This window comes from Oenanthe melanoleuca, chromosome 3 (genome assembly GCF_029582105.1).
Source record: "Oenanthe melanoleuca isolate GR-GAL-2019-014 chromosome 3, OMel1.0, whole genome shotgun sequence".
Taxonomy (NCBI): domain Eukaryota; kingdom Metazoa; phylum Chordata; class Aves; order Passeriformes; family Muscicapidae; genus Oenanthe; species Oenanthe melanoleuca.
In genome coordinates, this window is record NC_079336.1 from 34,616,719 (window position 1) to 34,640,400 (window position 23,682).

Consider the following 23,682-nt stretch of genomic DNA (forward strand, 5'->3'; position numbering starts at 1 on the left):
CTGGACTTGTTGATCTTTGTGGATCCCTTCCAATACAGGAAATTCTGTTATTCTGTGATTCTATTCAGCATAATTTCTGGTGATAAACTAAAAAAGAGAATTTTGGATTCCTTGCAGAAAACTGCAGTCCCTTCTTTTTTCCCCTTTTATCTTGTACTTCAGCACTCATGGAAGCTTTTTGTTAGCTATGTAAGAGTTCTTTTATTCAAATACTAATTTAACTTAGTGCTTTCATTGAGAATGACCTGTGCTCTGGCATTTCATCTTTTCCATTTAGCACAGGGAACTTCTTAAAATTGATTAGCTCATAGCTCCTAAATCTTTCATAGTTTTGGCTTTTTTTTTTCTCTCCCTTCAGCAAGGAAGCTGCTGATTTTAACCCTTTGCATGAATTTAGGAGAGTCTGTCACCCAGCCTTTCAGTATCTGTGATGTTTAATGTTTCCTGGACTGTCCTTTGGCTTTTGAAAACCATCATTCCTGTGGTTTTTTTTGTTACTGACGTGTAAGCGCTAGGGCCACTGAAGCAGCCTGGCAGCAGTTTGGAAGGGAGGGAGCTGGGGAGGGGAAAGGTGCAGAGAGTGTTTTTTGCCAGCTCTGCCAGTTGCATGGGAGAGAGAACAGAGCTGTGAGCTTTGCAACATTGCCACTGAGCAGCCAGCTGCCCACCCACACGGTGCTGTGCCACCCCAGAGAGACATCTCCTAGGCATCCATAGGGCAGTGTGGCTCAGAGAGCTGAGAGCATAATCCGTGGGGATGCAGCTGGACCTCAGCGCCCGGGGACGGTGCCTGGCGGCTGCCGATTGCAAACACTAATCCACAGTCAGCCTGTCCTTTTCCACACTCCACCCATGGGGTGAGCGCGTTATCCTCAGAAGGGATTGACCCACAACAAAGAAACTGAACCTCTGGGCATCACATCTGGCCAGTTTCCTTGGAGAGGCTTGGGAAGCAGGTGTTGCTTTCCCAGCCTGCCCCAGGTAAGTAATCTGATCTTAAACAAAGAAGCACAGAGATGGCTGTTTTTCATTTAAAAATATATCAATGCAGAATAATTTTTGTTGGTGTTGTTGTTTTGAAGGCATAAGGTTTGAATATTCTCATGCTCTGTGCCTCCCTTGAGCTTCTGGATCTTGGGGGTGATAATGAGGGATTTAATTCTGGGCAGCAGGTGCTGGCAGCAGGGATGCTATGCAGTGCCTGTAATCGTGTTGTCGGGTTCATTTTGCACCATCTGGGTGTGAAAGGAGCAGTCAGGCTTTTAATTGCAGACCTTGGGCATCTGGTACCTTCCTCCTGCTGCTGGGGGTGCAGACATGGTTAAGGAAAGATGCTCTGTGTGTCTGAGGCACACAGAGAGTTAAGGCTGGGGGGGAGCAATGCCACTGCCAGTGTAGCCACTGTGCTGGGGATGGGTCCCTGAGGAGGGGAATGAGAAGGCTATTCCCACTTCCACTGTTCACCCATCACCTTCTTCTGCCAGATCAGGAGAAAAGGAAAGTTGGTCTTTTAGTTGTCTGGGCTTCCTATTCTAATTGGAGGCACTTTTCTGAATTGCAAATAATCTCAGTGAGGAGATGTAAAGCAGATGTGGTAGGGAATATGACCTGTTGTTCGAGCAGGAGCCAGGCTCCTGCTGTGACTGTCCTCTGGGAATAGGACCGACACCTGCTGGAGACCTGGGCAAAAGGAGATACCCCTAAAAGACCAATAGCTGAATAAACTCCTTGCTTTGCTTTTATTATGATCCAAGTGGTGGAAAAGACAAGAAGGTAAACTCCATGATAGCAGTGATGCTGTCACAGTCCATCTCTCCAGTGTGGCAGGGGATGGCAGGAGGAGGCTCATGATATCACTGTGCTGCAGTAATGGGAAGGCAGCATGAGAGAGGGAGAACAATCAAACTAGGGAGTATGGTTTCCAGCATTTACCTTGCATAGGTTATCCAGACTTTTCCAGCCCAGTTGTAGAGGTATTAGTGTCTTTCTAGTGGTGTGGCTGTGACAAGCATCTATTGTTTCTGCAAACTTGCTCAGAAATGTCAGTGTGTCTCCACACTGACAGGAAATGTCAGGAATGTCATTGAGACTGAGATTTTTTTGTAGTGAATATGCAAATCTGTCAGTGATAATGATGTCACTGCATTGTTTTTGTTTTGTTTTTTGTTTTGTTTTCTTTTGTTTTTAGGAGGTAAGAAAACCAAGCAGGTTCTGACCAGGGATGTTTTAAGATGTCAGTGTATTGTACATGCCTCAAGGCAAAGTGTTGGCAGCCAGCTTAGGGCTAAGGCTGGGGACAAACCAGTGATGGCACAGTTCACCTGGAAACTACCACTGCACAGGCAGGGACTGGCACAGGAACAACATCCTCTGCCTGAAAAGCTCCCTGTTGTAAGGTGCACTCTGCACTGTGTACTAGTCACAGAGGGTTGTTCTCCTGTGTTATGGAAGCACCACTTTGAGATGTGATGAGAGTCAGGGATGTGTTGGGAGCAGGGGGCCAGGATCATGGGTGGGTAGGTGGGGTTATGGAGGGAGCATGAGTCACTGCAAATCAGGTAGGAGGAGGTAAGATTGAAACTTGGGTTGTTTGTCACAGATCAAATTACTAAGTGTAGGCCATCTGTGTTTCTTGGCGCCTTTTAAATTATTTGTACTATAATGTGTACAGCACTCTGCCAGAGGAGCAGGGTATGATGTGCTAGCGAAGGACATGAGGAGTTTTTCTTCCATCTTCCCTGTTTTCCAAGTTACCAGGGTTCAAACTGCCTCCATCACACTGAGGGTGTGGGTGAAACCAGTCCAGTGGCACAGGGTACAGCACCGGTCCTCTGTTGTCCTATGTTATGCTGACTTTGATGCCTAGAAACTCTTTGTCTGGTTTCTCTGAATAAAGGTGCAGCTGTTTCCAAATATATTTGCACTTAAAAAGGAAGAGAAGGGTGAGGAAAAGCTAACTTGGATCTTTTTCCGGGAAATGGTATTGTCTTAATGCTTACACCTAGAAATCAAGAGTCAGTTACCTGGAGTTTTTACTGGCTTTGGCATAACTTCCTATTGACCTCAGAGAAAGCATTAACTTTTTTATACTTTCAAGGGCTTTTTTCTAAAATGCATGTATTATTCTTCTGCATATTGTTTACCTCAAAGGGTGTTGTAAGAATTAAAGCTCACAAAGCGTTCTAAGATTTATTAATATAAATTACCTTAGGAGTGCAGATTAAATTCTGTTACTGTCTACTACTACAAATTAACCTGCAATTCTAGTTATTGCTGTTCTGAGATGGATTTAAAGGATAACATAAGGGTGAAAGACATTGTATTCCAGTATCAATCTCCAAGATCATCTGGACCCTGTACCTATTACTCTTTGATTATGCAGAGTGTTTAGTACTGTTGACTGTTAAGGAGCAGTGCAGTGATATTTCAAAAGAGGAGGACAGATAATGTGTAAATATATTGGATATCTTGAAGGTGTTTTTCCTGTACTGAAACAGTTTAATATTAAAGTGAGAAAAGCACAGATAAAGCTGAAATGTTCTAAAACTGGGCAGGTTCTGGATCCCACAGCTCAAAGTGATCAGTGGATACATTTTCTGTAATTATATCAGAAAACTCTTTTCAGCTCAGATGGCTCGTTGGATGGGTCAGTGGAGCCTGGATAGACAAACATACTCACAGTTTGCATGATGAGTGCTAAATCTGAATTGTTTCTGTGGTCAGTGGGGCATGATGTCAGCTCAGTGGGGAGAACATAATTTCTCAGTGACAGCAAAGATGAGTGTTTCCCAATAGCAGGTTGAGATCTCTCCTAGCAGTGTCCTTGGGATTGTTCAGGGGAGGCTGTGAAGCATTTTATACTCATGAGGGAACAGTCAGCTGCCTTTAATTGCTGACTGCACTCAATCCTTCCAGGCTAGAGGTTTGTATATTTATATCAGCAGCCAGTAACTATAACCTATTCTTGTTCCTTTGGCCAACAGTAGTTAGCCCATCCTTGGCTAATTAAAGACCGGGAAACCTGGTGGGGGGAGAGAGGAAGAAAGGGGACCACACAAATAGAAGTTAGACTGAAAGAGAGTTAAGATCTCAGGAAGTTTAAGGATTTTTGTCCCAATCAAGGGGAATGAGGGCACATTGAAAATGTGCTACTGTCTACATCTCTCCACCTTGGAATAGAAGTGCACTGTCTCTGGAGGATCTGAGGAGTTTTTGTGATTCCCTCTCATACCAACACAAAGATGAATGCTCAGGGAGGAGCTGCTGTAGTTTCTGAGCTCTGTTTCTGCAAGCTGGCTGACAGCAGTGTTGTTTTCTGATCCACAGGTCCAATGGATGGCATAGCAATAACATCACTGTCCAGGGAGCTGGAATCCTTCCTCGCCTGCCTGCATGCTGCTTGAACTGATCCCAAGCCTTTGTTTTTGGACTGAAGAAACCTGAAAACCTTTCTCTCCTAATTCATGAGCCAGCAGGATGTGGTCGCCGTGCTTTCAGAACGCCTGCTTGTAGCCGCCTACAAAGGCCAAGTGGAGAATGTGGTGCAGCTTATCAACAGGGGTGCCAAGGTAGCAGTTACCAAGGTAACGAGAGAAAAACGCTTTGGAAAAGCCCTGGGAACTAATGTAACTCTTCTAGACCATTGTCTGTAAAAATGCCCCCCTAGCTTTACCAATCTGAATGTGACTGAAGTTAGTGTTCAGATTTCCTGAAACTTTCCACTTAATAGCTCACACAGATTTGCAATATAGCGCACATTTTGTGTTTATACCCATTGCAGTGGGTGCAGCTGTGATGAGCACTTAGTCCTTGCAAACACAGTGTGTCGACAGAGGGGAGCAACATTTTTCAAAGCATGCATTGACTTTTGAACATTGTGTGACCAGATGAATGGAGTGATTCATCACTGTCAAGGGAAGGCAGTTCAGGGCACCCATCTCCCTGGGTGAGGGGATGGGGAAAAAGCCACCTCTTGTGGCAGGGTAAAGGGTTTCTTGTTGCTGAAGTCTCTTGGTGCAGCAGCCTAATTTATACCCAACATCTTCATTGATTTGTTCTGTGTAGTCCCTTAATCAATTCCAAACTTGCAGATTGCAAATTGTGTTCTCCATACCTTCGAGAAAAGTCAGAGTCAAAGGATTTCTGCTTAGATACAAGTGAGTTCAAACTGATACTCACCTGTTCCCAATGTTCAACATAATAGTATCTTAGAAAAGATTAAATGTAATTACCTGGTGCAGATGTTTCATCTGCAAAAAACCTTAAAAAGAGCTAGGTAAGTAAAATCTTTAGATCTATTACATTAAATTTGGGGTGTGCTGTTTTGGTGAACTGTTGTTCTCCATCCCATCTACTTTTATTTGGTTTTCCATATTGGTTTTGAACATTACATATGTACGGGAGCTAATATTTAGAGACACAAAGCACATTTGATAAAAAGAGGAAAAAAGCAGACTGCTTGTCTGTCAGTGACAGTTATTTTCAGTCCCTTCACACTGTTTGAGTTGTAGATAATATTTATTTTGAAAGTTAGAGTGATCCAAGGACAGCCTGTGTTTGTAAGTTTGGTTTGCCAAAATAAGTAGCCTCTTGTTGGAAGATACAAAGCACAGATGTAATAATCATGAATAGTCCCATGTAGATGGCTGTCTGGTTCTGTTATCCAAGCAGCTCTGCAGCTGATGAACAGCTACTAAAGGTAGTCAGTAACAGACCAGGAAATACTGACTTCCCTAAATGGTAGCTCAGGGTTTTGTAGTTGCATTTTCTTTTGTTTGTTTTTGGGTTTTTTTTTTTTTAAGATTATGAGCTTTGAGGGAACCTCAAAGTAAGAAACAAACAGTGTAGATTTGACTTTGAAACACAAAATCAGGTTAATTTGCTATAATGAAGATTTCCTAGACTTGGCAAGGTTTTCTTTCCTATGTGACATAGGTGGCTCCCTTGCTTTGTTGTTCTGCCCTGTTTGGAAAATCTAAACAAAGCTCATTTGGCAGCGAAATTGTGGCCAGGTGTAAAGTTCTGGTGTTTCTGTGGGGCTTGCTTGCCAACCATGCTTGAGAGCTGTGAGCTCTGAGGCCATCCCTGTAGCTCACCAGGTACTACAGCATTGTAGCTATTCTTTCCTAGAAATTGTGGGTCATTCCCGCAGAGCCCAGAGAGGGAAGATGACAAAAGCTGTCCCTGTTGTCATTCTGGATGCATCCCAGCACACTGACAGACAGTACAGATGCCATATTTGGGTAGCCTGGTGACAAGTCCTGCTCAGAAGAGATGAAATCAGATCTGCAAGACTGTGGAGGAGTGCACACAGAGGAGCAGCCAAGGCTGTGTGTACAGGGTGTTTTGAAGGCACACAGACTCTTACTCCTCCCACGCTGTGAGCCAGAGAGAGCTGAGCTCAGTGTAAACCAAAAGATATGAGACCAACCTGGTTCCCTCAGCAGAGCCCATCCATTAGACTCTCTGGTGTCCTGTCCAGGTGTACACAACATGGAGTTTGCAGCTGGCTCTCACCCAGCCAGCTGCATAGGGAGAGCATGTGCATATTTGCCTACAAGAGGCTGTATAAACATAGCCTGGAAGAGCTTGGCTTGCTAATCTGATGACACACAAAGGCTGGAAGGAAAAAGAGCTGTTTAAAGTTAAGGACAAAGTTGTCACAAGAGCAAGGATGTATAAATTAGACTCTAGTACATTAAAACTGGAAATCTGGAGGGGTATTTTAGCCATTACAGCAACAGGTTCTTTTGCAGTCTGTCTTCTACTAAGCAGAGCAAGCACAAAATAAGAGCAACTTTCAGCATAGAGGTTTTTAATTTTAGAATGGAAATTGGATGGCAGACTTTTTGTAGTGCAGTGAAATAGACCAAGCTTTCAGATAAATTGAAACCCAGAACTCTCTTCTCCCCCAAGATGAAAGTCATTGCACAACAAAGCATAAAAATAAATTTATCCATGTGCGTGCCTTAGTTCTGATTTACCTGTGTGTCTTCTACTTTTATTAGCATTTTTCAGTTTGTTCTGCCTAATTATAAATTATAGGAGTTTGCTTCCAAAAAAGAAAAAAGATGTATTTGGTACTTGTCAGCCAAACTTCTTGCTGAATTCTCTGTGTTTTATTGGAGGAATAAACATGGAGACAAAGCTCTTTGGAGGGAAAGAAAAAGCTCCCCCATCACAGCAGGCTTTAAATGTATTTCTGATCCATATCTATAAGCACTGACCAATTGTTGTGAATAACACTGCAGAGCCACAGATTAAAGTGTCCAGGATCTAGAGATAAATGCTAGAGTTCCCTATTCAAAAAGGATTAATCGAGCATAGCTCAAGAAAAATGAAGAGTATTTTCTGTAACAAACCAAGTACTAGGAAACACCTTATAGCTTATTTGTCCAGTTCTGGTTTTGTCCTGTGTGGAAGGTCATATGATGTGGTTAATTGTTGCTTCAGTAAACAACAATTCAGCTGCAAAATAGTATTTCATTTTTGACACTTCTGAGTAGGTGATTTCAGAAAAAAAGAGGAAGAAAGAAACAAAATCCAATGGAGAATATACAAACACATGTCCAGGTGCTTCACCATTACAGTGAGGATGCATTTGTTTCTTTTTGAACACATTACCAGCAAGGCATCTGTACAGGTGAAATCAGTATGGAAATGTGCACCTCCTCTGACTCCAGAGAGGGACACTTGGGCTCATTCTGGACTTGGAGCCTTTAAAAATATGTGAAGAGGATCTGATGGCTGCTAGGTCACACAGGTGACAGCAGTCTGACTGAGCCCACAGTGGGAGAGGGCTGGTGCCACTGCTGGCACATGCATTGAGCAGTGTTGGACCTCTGCCACCAGCCACGTGGGGTTGTGGCCCAGGGTAGGTGAGGTGCTCAGCAGAGGCTTTGTGGCTCTGCTTTTCTCAGAGGGCACTTGCTTGGTCAGGGTGCTCTGTTGCTGCTCTTCCTGATGTGACAAAAAGATAATTTCTGTTTTTACACCTCTTTGTCTGACATTCTTCACTGGTGTGAAATGCATAGCTGATTCCTTTATGAAAAGGGCAAAAATACCCTGAACACCTGGTCATACCTACTGGCTGATAAGGCAGGTGCCCTTATCAAGTGAATAAACTGCAAATCTGGAAAACTAATAACTTAAGCCTTTTCTTCCAAGCAAGAAAGCTGGTCCCTTCTTTCTTCCTTTTGTAGTAGAGCTCTCTTTCAGTGAAATTGACAGCTGCATCTTTGGCACAAAAGCCCTGGGACTTTTGCTGAGCTGATGTGCCTTACTGTCCTCCCAGGATGTTATTGTCTTTTTCCTGATGGTACTGGGTTTGCATGGCCAGGTTTTGGTAGCAGGAAGAACTACAGGTGTGGTTTCTGTGAGAAGCTGGCAAAAGCTTCCCCAGGTCTGGCAGAGCCACTGCTGGGGGCTCCAAGATTGATGTGCTGCTGGTCAAGGCTTGGCCAATCAGAAATGGTGGTAACCCCTCTGGGATAACATATTTAAGAAGAAAAAAAAAAAAGTTACAGAGAAGATGTAATTACATCCAGGGAACAGCAGTGAGAGGAACACATCTGCAGGCACCAAAGTCAGTGGAGGAGGGGGAGGAAGTGCTTCAGATGGTGGAGCAGAGATTCCCCTGCATCCCATGGTGCAGCCCATGGTGAAGCAGCTGTGCCCCTGCAGCACATGGAGGTCCATGGGGATGTAGAAATCCCCATGGAGGCAGACTCATACCAGAGCAGATGGATGCCTAAAAGAGGCCTGTGAATCCACGAGAAACTTGCACTGGAGCAGGCTCCTGCATTGCTCATAGCTATAAGATTGAATTCTGCAGAGAATGGATGATCATTCAGAAAAAAAATCCCTAAGGAATTGCAAAAGGTAGTGCTTCTGTTTTGATTCAGTAATTGTTTGATTTAACTTTTGAAGTTGTCATATTATGAACACACCATATGGCAACACTTTCGTAATGCTGGGGTACTTTAAGTCTCAACTTCAGAGCATGTTGAGTTCTTTAATGCAGTCTGTCTTTTTCTTTTTTAAGCTAAGACAGAAACAAAAAAATAAATGCATTTTGGTGCTTTCACATTTTTGTTCTCCTTCAGTTTAAAAAGCTATTTGTGTCTGTTTTAAACAATAAATAAAGACAAATTAAAAGGGACTAACAAACTTAGGAACTTGCTGAATGCCTATTGAGGTCAATGAGGAGCTTTCTGCTGACTTGAGTGAGCAGGTTATTCATGGAGAACAATCTAACAAATCATCAGTGTGAACAATGTGACAGGACTTGGATTTTGCTTTCAGAGTTTCCAATAAAATGTGGACAGTCATGTTCTTTATGAGTGCAGAACAGATGAATAAATAATAGTCCTTGTGCATCACAGGAATAGAGTGAGATGGAGAACTGAGTGTACCTGCAGAAAAGTACCTACAGATGCACGAACACAAGGAAAGATCATGGAGCTTGTGGTGCTAAGGCCCCCTGTATGGGTTTGGTTGTGGAGTGTGTGTGCATTGGCAGCAATGCCGAGAGGACTCTGCAATGTCTGGAAGCTAAAGCGCAGATTTAATGCAGACCAAAACCTACCCTTGCATTTTACTGCTGAAGTTCATGTGGCTGTTCACAGCGCTTGGCTGCAGCCCGAGGCACCCCACAGCTACAGCAGTGTGTCACTGTGGCTGAAAGTTGCAGCCTTAGTCCAATAGGTCCCATTTATTTTGTCAATAAGTCCGTGACACAGGGCCATTTGTATGATTTGTTGCCTGATGAAGCAATTGTTTACATTTGAATAGAAGTCCAAATTGCTTTTTTTTTTACATGTGAATGACTGCTTTATTGGTTCATTAATCCCAAGTTGTAGCAGTCTCTCATTTGTATTTGTAATAACCCCTAAAACATTACAGATCATATTTGGCAAGCTTCTAAGTCAGTAATCTGCATGTGGAACAGTCCCTGGGTTTAGTGTTGTGTCCTTTAAGTGAACATCAAGGAGACACTCTGGCTGGTATGTTTTCTTTCCCCTTGAGAACCTTGTGTGTATCAGATAAACCCCCTCTTTGTTGCTGCGTTGAGTGCAGAATGTCTTTATGGAGGAGACACACAGAGTGAGTTCTGTCTGTCTGCCTTCATCTCTCTGCCCCCTGTATATTTTGGGTAGGGTGAATTGCTGTGAGAGAAAAAATTGGTGGGCTGGTGGTTTGACTTAAAGACATGAAGGCAAGAGCAGCCCTGACTTGCTGCTGTGGCATGGACTTGTTCAGCAGTTGTTTCCAAAGCTTGCTCTGCTCCAAGCTTGTCATCACAGCATGAGGGGCACCCAAACTACCTTGTCTCTTCTTCACAGTTTGTTCTGGATTGGTGTGTGCATGGGTGTGTACATTCATACCTATGTGTATGTGTATTTGTGTGGGGATTGGATGTTTGTCCAGTGTTTGTATTGCCCCCACTGGAACAGTGTCCAGTGTTCCATCTCTGCTCTCATTTTGATGTTGCTGGGAAGAAAAAGAAAATCTGGCACTGCTGGTTCTTGCAGGGTTGTGATTAATCTTGAGATGATCAGTGCTCTTCCAAATGCCTCAGCCTCTAATCAAAGTAATATGCTGGAACTGATCTTCCATTCCAGTCTCCTCTCCTGGTTAGTGTCACAGTTCTTGTTTATAGTCCCTTTAAAGTAGGAAGAACTCAAGGACTGCATGTGCACAGAAACTCTGGTTCCTGAAGCCTCTCATCAGAGTTCTCCAGTAGGTGAGATGCCTCTGAACCTATGTTTCTGGATACAGAGTCTGAAATACACAAACACTCTGGAATAAAAATGATCCTTTAGTCTTCCAGCTCAACCATGCAGCAGGCATGGTTCATGTGGCAATTGCCCAGGAAGGTGTTTGGTGAGGAAAATATGTCCCTTGTATTCAAATAAACTCCTATTCTGATTTCATAGCTTTTAACACAGTACTTTTAACTGCATGCCAGCTTTTTTTTAGTAGTTAGAGCTGGTTATCTTATCAGAAAGTTTCCCTGCTGGAATATATATTCATATTGTTGACACTTTCCTTTTAAAGCACATGAGCTGGCTTCAAGTTGAATTTCTTTGGGATTTTTCCGTCTCCATGCACAGATTGCTATAAATTGTTTTCATGGTGTATAAATAACCTTCCAGGAAGTGAGATAGATGCCTGGATTAGGTGATTTACTTATTGGCATTAAGGAATGTAGGGAGTCGGGACCTGTAAATCTGAATGTGCTGGAGCACATATTCATAATTCAAACATATTGTTTGTTGTTGGAAATGATTTTTCCATTTGGTATATTTAAAAATTTTAATTTCATTTATTTATTTATTTATTTATTTGTTTGTTTGTTTGTTTGTCTATTTATTTATTTTTATCCCTCTTTTGCCTGGGGATTTTATGCCTCCTGCTATTGAGTTAGCTGGAACAGCAACATACCCCTGGCTCTCCTCCAGGCTGATGGAGAGGGAAGTGTGGTCAGTGCAGCTCAGTATCCTTCAATATAGGTACAGGATTTTAGGAACCTGTGGCCAGATTGAGCCAGAGGTACCCAAGCAGGAGTCTGGATGGTGCCCAGGGGCAGTGGTGGCAACAAAAACGAGTCCTTGCCACACCTTTAGCAGAGCAAGAATGGACGTTTCTCTCATGGGAATGAACTGCTGCTGCCAGCAGGGGATAGTGTGCAGGTTCTGAGACACCCACGTGTCATAGTGTGAGTGAAGATTTTATCCTCAGATCTGTCCCTTTAAGGCAATAACGTAGGACAGTTAATCAACATTTAGTGTTTCTGAAGCACAGCACAACTAATCAGTAATGGCATGTTTTGCCCTCAGCCATTCTGTTGATTCCCAACAGTGTTTTTTCTTTTTGCACTGAAGAGGCCGAGTTAACAAGGCTTTACTAGATATGTGGGTATGGGGTTTGCTGTATGCAAATTTGCTGTATGAAAACAATCTTGTCTTGAGCTTGGTTTATTACATACTCGAAGTAGTTTTCTTACTGAAGAAGTTGCTTAAAGAAGATGCTTAAAACCAGAGAGCCAATGGTTGCCTTCTGTGTACTTCAAGCCACTAATCAGACAGCTCTTGAAGTGTTTGCCCCTTGTGTGGTGGATGTATTAGGGCTGTATTATCTTCCTTTGCAGGATAAATCATTGGGTGGGAAAATAGACGACAGCATTGGTAGTAAAGGAATAGATACATGATACAGGTGAAGAGTCACATGACTTTAAATGTAACCCTCATAAAAACTGCCTAGTGGAGAAAACAATGTTCTTTGTGAAGATACTTTGTGAATTTAGTAATTGCTGGAATCCTGTTTTCTTTACAGACATTAAATAATCTGCAGTGAACAGTTTTAGCATTGTTGTTTCACAGATCTTAAGGTGTTTCACTCATTTTGAGATTTTAGAGAGAGGTAAAAATAAGTATTGTCTAAAAAAAAACCTGGCAGATCTTTAGCAAAGTGAAATTGGTTGTCATACACATGAAGTCACTTGGAGTGACTACAGGCCTTCAATTCCTTTTCAGGGGAGCATCTGTCATGTGCAACAGCTCAGTAATTCTTACCTCTGTTGCAAAGACAGTGCCCATTACAATATATGAATTAGCCAGTTATTGGAACTTGGCTGTACAGAGGGGAGGTGACAGCAGTTGACAGTTCTGTGCTCCAGAGGGACAGAAACAAAAGGGTCATGAATTCTACTTAAGCATGGACAGAGCCGGATCTGAATTTGTGAGAAAGTACCTTGACCTGAGTGTAATATCCCTTTTGTAGAGTGTCATTGGGATAAACTGAAATGTTGCAGGAGGTGGTGGTAGAGATTTCGGCTTTCACAAAACCAAGGTAAAGCTTTTGTCACACTAATACATGTCAGTTGGTACTACTGCAGGTTTCAGACAGTAAGGTGCAAACAGAAGAATGATGAAAAGGAGTTAAAACTCTATTCAACTACCATGCATAAACATTCATCTTAAGGTATTATTTTCTTCTCATTCCTAGCATGGCCGGACCCCCCTGCATCTTGCTGCCTACAAGGGTCATCTCCACGTTGTCCAGGTTTTGTTGAAGGCTGGTTGTGATCTGGATATTCAGGATGATGTAAGTAGATGCAACCTTCTAACTTGGGGTGGAGGGGAAAAGGTGATTTGCAAATAACAGTAGACATTCACTTCCTTGAAGTAAGATTAAATGGAAACAAAATCTGTCTCTCTATTTTCCAAGTCAGAAATGTAACCTCTAATTTTGGAGATGCAAAAATGCGTGGGAAACAATGTAAAATGTGGTGGTTTTCAGTGAATAGCTTAGTCGTCTTGTTCAAGCTGCAGAGCTTTATAAGAGCTCTATTTGTGCCAGGCGGGTGTGAGAGTCGTCATCTGCTGCTTCTGGTAGAAATGCACCAGGAGTTCATTGTGGGAACCCACTGGAGGACACCAGGTAGGGAACAACCCATTGTGATGTTTGCCTGAAGTGGGAGATGCTTTTTGAGTAGACATCCCTCAGCATGTGCTGTGCCATGGGGAGATCATCCTGATGGCACCATGCTTCATGTGGGGGTGGCCACATCTCTGAGGTTGTGTGGTGAGGCATCAGCAGAAAAACCAGCTTTGAATTAAGCAAAGGGTAGTTTGTGTTCATTTGGTAAAATACGGAAGTTGCTGGAATTTCTTGGGTTTCTGTAAGAGTAGTTCTAATCTAGGACTGGGCTTTAAGGCACTTTGGAGTGACAGGTAATGTGGTTTTAGTTCCCTCACTGGTGAAAAAAAGGTATATGCTGAAATGTGCAGTAGCAGTTGCATAACCATGATTTCTTCAAGTTAATTGCTAACTTCTGATGGCACACTGGAAAAAGTTTGAGGTAGGGTTGCTTTTGTTTCCCCTGTAATATACAAGGTGGAGAGTCTTCAAAAGCCATAGAGGTCCAAAGGTGTTAGTAGAGACACTTGTATGACTAGTAGAAGGACACTGGAAATGTCTAGGTGCCTTTTAAAAATGACTTTGTGCATTTGTTTGCATCTAGAGAGTTAAAAGTCTATAGCAACTGGAAAACTGGTTTCTTTCTCTGCATGAGTAGCTGATACCCTGTGAGATGTGAGCAGTCTGCCTGTCAAGCTTGGGACTGGGGTACTGATGTGGCCAGCTTTCTGCAGGAAACTTGTTTTTCCGGGAAGAAAATTTGCTTCCTGCACTCTTTATTCTTTCCCTGTGCCCATCTGTGAAATGGAGCAGATTTGCAAGCGCAATGGGAGAATCCATTTATTCAGATTTATCCTGGGTATGCTTTTTGACTTCTCTCAGCAGAAATGGTTCATTAGATATTTGAGACAAAATTGCAGATGCTTTACAAATACACCCAGTTTTCCTGAGAAAACTGCTGCTTTAAGAAAGCAGGAGCTTCACCTAATTTGGTCAAATTGGGTTTCTGTGGAAACTGTTTTATGAATAAGTCTGTTTTGTTTTAATCATCTTGGAATAAAGTCTATGCTGTTTATATATAAATGTGATAGCCATGATGGAAGAACAGTAAATCAGTGTTTAGCATCATTTCAGTTCAGTGAAGAGTCTTGCACTTGTAGAAATACTCAGCTCATAGATGTATTGTCTTATGAGCTTCTCAGGGACTTTGTTCACAACAATTGGATAATGCTTCTAAATGTGGTGATTAATACGAGCAGAGTAGATGCATACTGGATTTATAGATACTGTTTCTTTAAAATGTATTTTGATGTGTAGTTCTGTATTTATTATTATTAGTAGTAATTTGGTTGTGATTGAGGAGAGCCTCAGGAGTCACTGAATTTCAAAGGGTACGTTTGCATTTTTCTTGTAGGAGGATGAAGTCTTCAATTCCAAATGAAGATTTTTGCTTGCAATAGGTATTAACTAAAATATTTCTGCTTTCCTTTTACATAGGTCTTCAAAGAAGGTTCTCTGCTTATGGTTTCTCCTTGTAAAATTAATTTTTGCAGTTTATGCCCCATAGAATATGTTTGAAGTCTTTTAGTTGCAATCTATTGACCATGCCTTCAGTCACTTTTACTGTGTGCTTATGTGGCAGTGAAGGTATCTTAGTCTCAAGTGTTGAGTAACATCTGTATGTTTCATTGCTGTTTTTCAGGGACAGAGATTTAGGTTCAGATATAAAAACACCTGTGAGAGTGAGGAGTATTATATTTAATTGAAAAGCCAATTATTTTGTTGATTTTGGTCTATGGCATTGTAGTGATAGCACACAAAAATCCAAAAAGTTTACCTACATTTTATATTTCAAAATAACAAGAGAAGCCTAACACTTTATTTCTGAGTTTTGATCAAATTCAAGACTAAGTTTTAATTTGCCAGATGATAAGAGAAACTTAAAAGCTGCTAATTGTTGTGGAGAGATTAAAATGCTCACTTTCATGTTCTACAGATATATTCCCTAAACACGGTAAGAGCCTTAAGAATTAGTTGAAGAATGACCTCCAGTGGCCTGGAGTGGGATTATTATGAATTTCAGCCGGTGGAGTCCAGCTCTGTAGAATATGCCACTCCGGGAGCTGACTCCTTCCTTCTCCCTGCCAATGCTGACAACTCTTACTGGGATCCCACTGCCATCTCTGAGTGGTCAATGAGTGTCCACACAGCACACACCTCAGAAATAGTCCAGGAGAAAATTGTCCCGCTGAAGGAAATCAAGGATGAAAAAAATAAGAGAAACCAGAAGAGAAAGGCTAGGAAGGAACCTAGAAGATCAGAAAGAGAGAAGGAGGTTAGAGCTTTCGTGCATCGACCCTGCGCTGCGCCCGTCCCGGTGCATGCTGCGACATGGCCGAGCTCCCCGCGCTGCATGGCTGCATGGCTGCTTGGCACTCTGCATCCAGCCTCCTGCCCTGCCTGCACCCCTGGAAATCTAAAATGTGGGGAAAACAAGCTGATTTAAAACAAAGACCAAAGGTCCAGAAGCTTCCTTTATGGGAGCTTCAGTTTGAGAAGCAGAAAATTAGTTTCAAATGGAACAATAGCCCAGGGTTCATAATCATTTCTAGCTGAATGAAAATATGCAAAGTGGCTTATTCCTGTGCTCCCGTTTCATTTAAGCTGTAATTTGTTTTGTTCATGATTATTTTCCATGCCTTGATAACTTCTGCTGGTCATGCATCACCATTTACTGCTGAGTGAAGTTGTTCTTAACTGCATATCATGACTGCCTCTCTGTAGCAAAAGGGGAGAGCAGCACAGAGACACTGAGAAACCTGAGAGCATATTCAGTTCCCTTTGTCTACAGCTGCTTCAGGATATCCACATATGCTTGTATGCTCCTGCAAGTTTTAACACTTGGTTGCATTTTAACTTTAGAATATTTTGATACTTCTAGTGTGAATTTAATGGCTTGATTTTGTATTATATGACTTTACAAGTGCTATTCAGCACTTTGTATCAGGGATTGGAAGCCATGAGTTTTTTCTCGTATTGTTTCAGTTGTTTATTTTTTGGGTGGTCAAAGTTGTGGGTGCTTTATCACTGGAAGTGTGCAAGGCTAGGCTGGATGGGCAGCCTGGTCTAGTGGAAGGTATCCCTGCTCATGGGAAGGGAATTGGAGCCAGATGATCTTTAGGGTCCCTTCCAACCCAAACCATTCTATGATTCTATGATTTTGGTGCAATTCTCCTGCAGCAAGATAATCTGTTGATTTCTGCAAACACAGAAGTAAGGAGGCAAAGTGGGAGACTTTTCTCCCTTCACATGGGAGAAGAACTTTAAAGGAGACTTTACAACTGTTGGATGCTCTGGAGAATAGGAATGTGCAGAAAAAAATGGAGTTATAGGTTGGGGTTTTTTAAGTCAAAGAAATGAAAATTTAACATGTATTACAAACTAATGTAAACCAAATCTCATTAATGTGAATCTGTAGAGTCTATAATAGAGACTCAGAAGAGCTGTTAGAAGTCTACCTGAGACTGTATTGGAAGTCACTTGTGTTGTTTCCTTTCCCTTGGAGTGAACTTCAGATGTAAATAGATGCCTGCCCAATTTCCAAGTGCCTGGTCCCACTGGTTTCATCCACTGTTTTAAGATAGTCAGCACATGAGGAAGCTCAGGGAGATAGTTACAAACACCAGGACACTGAACAAATGCCAACAGCCATTCCAACAGACAAGTTCTAAAGGAAGTGTAATGCCAAAGTCCATGGGGAAAAATCAAGATTTAGGTCTTTGCCTTTCTTCAGGACTACCAGCCTGTAAGCCTCTCCTGAAAGCAGGTGTTTAAGCCCTCTGTAAAAAGCGTGGTTCCCCCTCTGGCAATGTTTCTGCTGCTGTGCAGGAGCCCTGTTACAGGTAGAGCTCTCAGATGTGCAGTCCTGCATCCTCTGCATCAGAGCATTCAGATTTCTATCCCAGTCTCCCAGTGCCAGCCTCTTATTATCCCAATGAATACCATGATTTTTTCCTAAAAGTGGGGCACTTTCAGCACTGCAGTGCTGCCATGCCAAGGCAAAGTGAATACCACTACCTCTGGGCCACTGTGGAAGAGCCAGCAACCACTCCCTTCGCTGGCCTAATTTTGAAGAGTGCTGGCTGTACCTGCAACATGTGTGGATCTTCTTCCATCAAGTGTGTGACAAGGGCACCCACAGGGCCAGAGAGAGGAGGGAAGCTGCCTGCATTAGGGCTGTGCAGGGCCAGGGTGTGCCATGCCACCATGATGCAGTGCCCTGTACCTGCCTTGCAAGCTGACATGTTCGGAGCATGGACATGTTGGAGTTGAATCTCCTGAGTTTGAACTGCCTTGAGGGCTCAGCAGTCTGAGGAAGGGATTTGAAATTCACCAGGGTCGATCTTAGTGCTTTACTTCTGTTGAGCCTCAGTTAAGTCTTTTTGGCTTTGGGCCCACATCTGCATTTGGGCAGACTGTTGTTTCTGTCAAGGTCATGTTTCTGTGACACGGCACTGGAGTTGTCTTTCTTCATTGTTACTGATCTGCAGTCTGTTCCTACGGCATAAATCTCTTGGAAGCAGGATCATAAATTGTGCCCAACATAATAGTCTGGACAGTTAATACGCATTTACCGGTGTAATTGGTCTCTGAGCCTCTGGAACAGACCCCTAATGCTTTGCTAAAGGCAGAATTCTAGTGAGTGCTTTCAGAGACATTTATTTCAGCAATTAATAAAAGGTACACAAGTCGGCGATTATACTGCCTGAAAATTCATGCTGTGAAAAAAACACAACTCATCTGTTTTCTTGGACTCCATGAAAGGCAAGGCAGGGATTTTCTTCACTGCTGATGGGGAAGGAAGGCAGGTTAGAGTGCAGTAGTGCAGGCACTGTTATTTAAAGGATGGCTGTGCTCTCCATGGCTGGGTTGCTCAGTGACTGTCACACAGAAGCCATCACAACCTGGTAGTTCAGCTTCCACAACACCTTAAGCAGTTTAAGGTAGATATTTGTGTTGAGGTGTAAGGGAACAGTGGACCAGGTGCTGCCCTGTCCTGCTGGCTGAAGGGTCTGGTGGTGGTAGGGACAGATCCTCACCAGGACAATGATACCCTCTCTTTACTGGGAGGTGCCTTGGTGAAACAAGGTTTGAGATATCCTTTGACACTCCCTGTTACATGGATGAGGTGCTTATTTTGTCCAGTCAGGGTGTGGGTTGAGCCTTACTCTTGGATGCTCGTGTAGGGAAGATGTCATAACCAAAGCCTGTACCTTGGGCAGGAGGCACCTGAGCCTGCCTTTGCAGGACTTGTGTTCCTTCACCTACTTCCACTTCAGGGACCAGAATGTGTTTTGGGACAAAGTTTAGGCATGGCTAAAGCTGTCCCAGTGCTGTTCTGCATCCCCAGTGCATGGCCCCCCAGCACATGGGTTGGGATTAGCAAGGGGGACCTGGTCTTGGAGAAGTGAGGTGTGCTCCCCACTTTCCAAACAGACAAATGTGTTTGTATAAAATTTAAATTAAATACTGTTACAAGTAGCTTTCTGATCAACAAATCCCAAAAAGCTGCATAGGCTTTGACCTCACTGCAGTTACTGTGATGGAGACAGGAATAGCCTGATTTAAACTGTCCTAGTAAGAAGATACTTAATTACAAACCAAATCTTGTACAATCCATTCCTGCCTCAAATTTTTCTTCTCCACAGTAATTTTCCTGACTGTAAAGCAGTAGGAACCAACCATTCATTGTTCAGATTCCATCCACTGCAATGGCAGTTGCCATTTTGTTTTAGTCTGTTTTTATAACATCTTCTGTATGTTTGCTGGTGCATCAATACTACTTGGCAGAGGTAGGTTGGCAGATTACTTTCTATTTCATGATAGATAAAATTATTTTTGCATTGTCCCACATGACTCACTACTGCAGTAACAGTAGCTGTGCCATTATCAAAAATCAGATATAAAATTCTTCCTCAGTTTGTTGGTGAGCAGATTTCCATGTAGTCATAGTAACCAGTAACTATTTGACATTTGTACTTGTGAGATGGTATAATTTGGACATTTTCCATAACATTTTGGTTGTCTTTGAATTTGGAACAAATACATCAGTTCAGAGCACTTGCCATGCTGTCAATTTTCCAATACATTTTGTTCCCACTTCCTGGAAGCTTTACTGTCTTTTTTGAAATCTTTTAAAATACATTTCCAGTCACAAGATCAAAAGTAAAAATATGTAACCTGTAGAAACAACAACAAAAAAATAGATAGGTTTTTAAAAATCACCTTCAACAATTTTTAAAAATAAACTTCATGATTATAAGCCAATTTAATGATTTACTGGTAGGAATTACTGAAAGGTTGTGGTTGACAATGCTCATTTTTTTATAGATTAATAACTATTTTGGTGTCATTAGCACAAAAGAACCCCACCAAGAGCAATTTTTAAGTCAGCTGCTAATTGCCTTTGAGAATAAATTGTTCAAATAAGCCAGTTATCTAAAGACTTGGACACTCCAGAATAAAAAATACAGAAATTCCTCTAATTTTAGTATTTAATACAATATGCTATTATCTGATAAAGAATTTTAACAGAGAAATTTTGTGTCTATTTGAGACTTGGTTTCCTGCAAGCTTTTTTAAGATACATAGCATATCTCTGCCCTGTGTGTGTTTGTGGTGGCCATTATCTAGATAAGCAGAAACGGATTGGATTCCAAATCTGTTTATTCATTCCAAAAAAGTCTGTGTGCAGCTTTGAAGCCTGTCTCTGTTCCTGGGCTAAGGCTGTGTTTTGGCATTGCTGAGTTCAAAGCAACTTCAATGGAAAGCAAAGACCACTGATGTTGTGGCAGCACTGGAACTACTGCAGCTCATTTTCCCATTGATCCCTGTGTTACATCCCTACACACCACTTCATAAATCCTTCTCTTGCCCCTCTTTTATTAGGTTCTCACCAACATGTACATAACATATAGATAACCCCTGATGGGCAGGGACAGAGGTTTAAGTTTCCCTAGTCTTCAGTTTCTGAAGGGATTGCAGAAAACTAACCTTGGGCTCTTCAGCTCAGCAAATGAGTTCAGCAGTTGTTAGAGAGGAGAGGGATGGGCAGTCAGACAAGATGACCATCTCAGCATAATTTCTTTTGGAAAGCTGGCCTTAAAGGAAATAAACTGATGTAGGAGACTTGCTTGTTGCTGCTATGTGGTGGGTCAATGAGAAATGAAAGTCGTTTGGACCTCAGGATCGCTCAGTTGCTTGAGTGAAAAAAAGTGGATGGTCCTGCAGTTGTAGTTCTCATCGTGAAGTTGCCTCCACTCTTAGCACTAATTGGTAAATTCATCAGAGGTGCTGAAGAGACCAATCTCATCTCATGCTCCTTATCCTAAGCAGGGCTGATGGATCAATCAGAGCTGGAACAGGAGAGCCTTATCCAGTTAGTGTAAGTCCTGGAGGATCATTATGACGAATTACGACAGCCTGTAATTCCCTTTAGTTCCCTACAGACACTGATGACTATTAGACACGTAGAGCCAAATGTGCCCAATTCACTGCCTTCTAATACTGCCAGGTTTTTAGCTTCAATGCTGTCTATGGGATTGTGATGACTTGCAAACTTCTGTAAATGGTTTGTAGCTCTGATACTTTCAATAACTTCATTAATCTTGGAAACTTTTATGGTAGTTGTTTAGGGAGACTCTTTTCAAAGGCAGCTTCAATTTAAACAGTTATGTGTGTCGAAGATGCAGCCCCTGTTGTCTGCATTTGCATTAAGTCAAAATGAGATGGGACTTGTACCAATTACAAATTTGCATTTTTTTTGCAGGGTGACCAGACAGCATTGCACCGGGCTGCTGTGGTAGGGAACACTGATGTAATAGCAACTCTGATTCAAGAAGGCTGTGCTTTGGACAGACAAGACAAGGTAACAGACAAAACAAAAGCCCTGTGGGATGGCAGCTTTGGCAGTCAGTAATGTCAAGGTCTCAGAAAGAAAGTTACAGTTTATACTCCTTAGTGAGTGTCTGATGCTTCAAGAATAATTGGAGCAATTATATTGATAAAAATGCTGTACCATCTCTTTAATGCAAATTACTGACTTAGTTATGCTTTTATATTAGGCTGATGGTTTTTGGTTTAAGAGTCTGTTCTCAGCTCATTAAGGGGTGGATTAAAGGAATGTACAACCATACTATGTACTATGCAAAAGACTGCACAGTTCTCATGATTATCCCAGAAACTTGAGAATCCCAGGCTGTAAGTTTAATTTAGGAGTAAATGTAACTACTTTCAAGTTCCAGACAAATAACAGTATTTTTACCCTCTTCTAAAAATAAAATAGAAAATAAGCTAGTAGGAAATGAAAATATTTTTAAAGAGAGTAGGTTGTTATACAGCCCCTAACATTCTCCTCTTGTGTTCTTCAGGATGGGAACACTGCTCTTCATGAAGCTTGTTGGCATGGATTCAGTCAGTCTGCCAAAGTGCTTGTTAAAGCAGGAGCCAATGTTCTTGCCAAGAACAAGGTGAGACCCATGGAGGAGGAGCTTTCAGTTCTGGTCTAAGGTGGCTTATTCTCAGAACTGGAGATTTCTGGCCATGGCATTTCTCAGCAGGTGGGGGACCAGCTCTTAGTGGGATTTTTTTCTTCTTTTTCTTTTCATTTATCACGCCTGGATGGTTCATCCACAGGCATTAGGAAATTCATATTTTGACAGCTGATGCAGGAGAAACTCAATAACGTGCTGAATGATACATTAATTACAGCTGAGGAACACTGCCATTCCTGTGGAAATCTCCATGGTGCTCTAATTTATATTGAGAAGATTCAATGTGATTGCGGTGATTTAAAATGGAAATGAATTGTACTAATAAGAAAATAGTATTGAAAATCTGTTTTTTTTCTAGAAATTGAACAGCCAAAAGAATGTAAGCCACAGAGGGAAACAAAAAAAAGTGCCTTTTGTTACTAAGTTCTAATATATTAGCATAGTCTCTTCCCAGAATCTTGTAATGAACCTGGATTATGTTCCTTTTGGTATTTATAATACCTTGAGAGCCATGTAGAGGAAAGAATAACAAAGTAAAGGGTTTTAGTTCCACTCTAATTGTTATAACTGAGAGGCACTTCAGTTCACTAATTCAGAAGTTAATGAAACAGTCCAGGAAATAGGGGTAGCAGCCCATGGTGTGATCAGAGTCAGGGTTTGGACAGATGTGCTGCTGGATTGGTCAGATCACATGGCTGGCACTGTGCCCTGTGTGACAGGAAGAGGACTTTAAGATTGCTTATGAGGATATCTGAGCATTTTTGGTAAACGTGTCTCAAAAACAACAACTGAAAGGGGCTGGGAAAGAAAGAAGACAGCTGGTCAAAGTCTAGGATTTAGAGTAAAAAGGCACGTTGCCTGGACATAGTGTTTCTGTACATGCACATGTATATAGGCACTATAGAAGCATATGTTTGTACAGTTGTGGTGACTTTGTGGTCTGCAATTACATCATCTTCGATATTATTTTATGTGTATTCCTTCTTTTGTATTATTTCAACTACCAATTTTTATTTTCTGTAATTACTTTTGCTGTAATGTCCTCATAGATTTGTATCAAGGGTATTTTAGAAAACTTCCCATGCTTGACTATAAGTCTTGTGAACCATTTTGCTGCTATCCCTGGATACACTCGTCTGTATATACAGATACACTTCTGTACAAAGGTGTGGGCTTAAGATGCAAGTCTGGTTATCCTGCATGCTTGGGTGCCTCAGGGAATTAGAAGATTTAGCTTACAATCCAGTTTAAGTCAGCTGGAGGCAACCTCTCTGGGAAAGTATGTGCACAAAATAGCTCAGCAGGATTGATGGCTGAAATATGACTGGCAAACTTAAATACTGCCTGAGCAGCTCCTGTGCTAGTCTTTGATGTCTTACCCTTTGCATTTCACTCTTTGGGTGGTTTTTAATGGACAAGATATACTCAGGAGCTGCTGAAAAAATGTGGGAATCATGCATGCTTGCACGTGCTTTTACCCCCTTTGTTTTCAAGAAAAATGAAGAGCTTAAGTCTACTTAATCCCAAAATGGTTTATCTGTTCTTTCAGCTTTTTGTCTTACTGATGACAAGGCATTATCATTCTGACAGCTTTTCTGGCAGCCAGAGTTGAGTGCCATGTGCAGGAGCACCCCACAGGCTGTTGACTTATACCTGGCCATTGTGTGATTTTGGAGGGATGGTACAGATATGGACTGCTAGATTTGCC

General features: G+C 42.0%; 2 protein-coding genes across 11 annotated transcripts in view; one reads left to right on the forward strand and one right to left on the reverse strand.

Moving 5' to 3' along the window:
- The window catches only part of UBE2J1 (ubiquitin conjugating enzyme E2 J1), a 179,574-nt gene that overhangs the window by 109,773 nt on the left and 46,119 nt on the right, over positions 1-23,682 (reverse strand). The window lies entirely within an intron of this gene.
- ANKRD6 (ankyrin repeat domain 6) overlaps positions 1-23,682 on the forward strand; it is an 86,158-nt gene that overhangs the window by 47,115 nt on the left and 15,361 nt on the right. For 5 of the 10 annotated variants that reach the window (XM_056487500.1, XM_056487502.1, XM_056487501.1 and 2 more), the window contains 4 exons: positions 4,327-4,583; positions 13,009-13,107; positions 21,251-21,349; positions 21,852-21,950. In XM_056487500.1, coding sequence (XP_056343475.1) covers positions 4,464-4,583; positions 13,009-13,107; positions 21,251-21,349; positions 21,852-21,950 — 417 coding nt within the window. In that variant the 5' untranslated portion in view covers positions 4,327-4,463. Of the gene's footprint in view, positions 1-550; positions 982-4,326; positions 4,584-13,008; positions 13,108-15,418; positions 15,758-21,250; positions 21,350-21,851; positions 21,951-23,682 lie in introns of those variants that run through there. The other 5 variants (XM_056487498.1, XM_056487499.1, XM_056487506.1 and 2 more) reach the window with 2 other exon arrangements.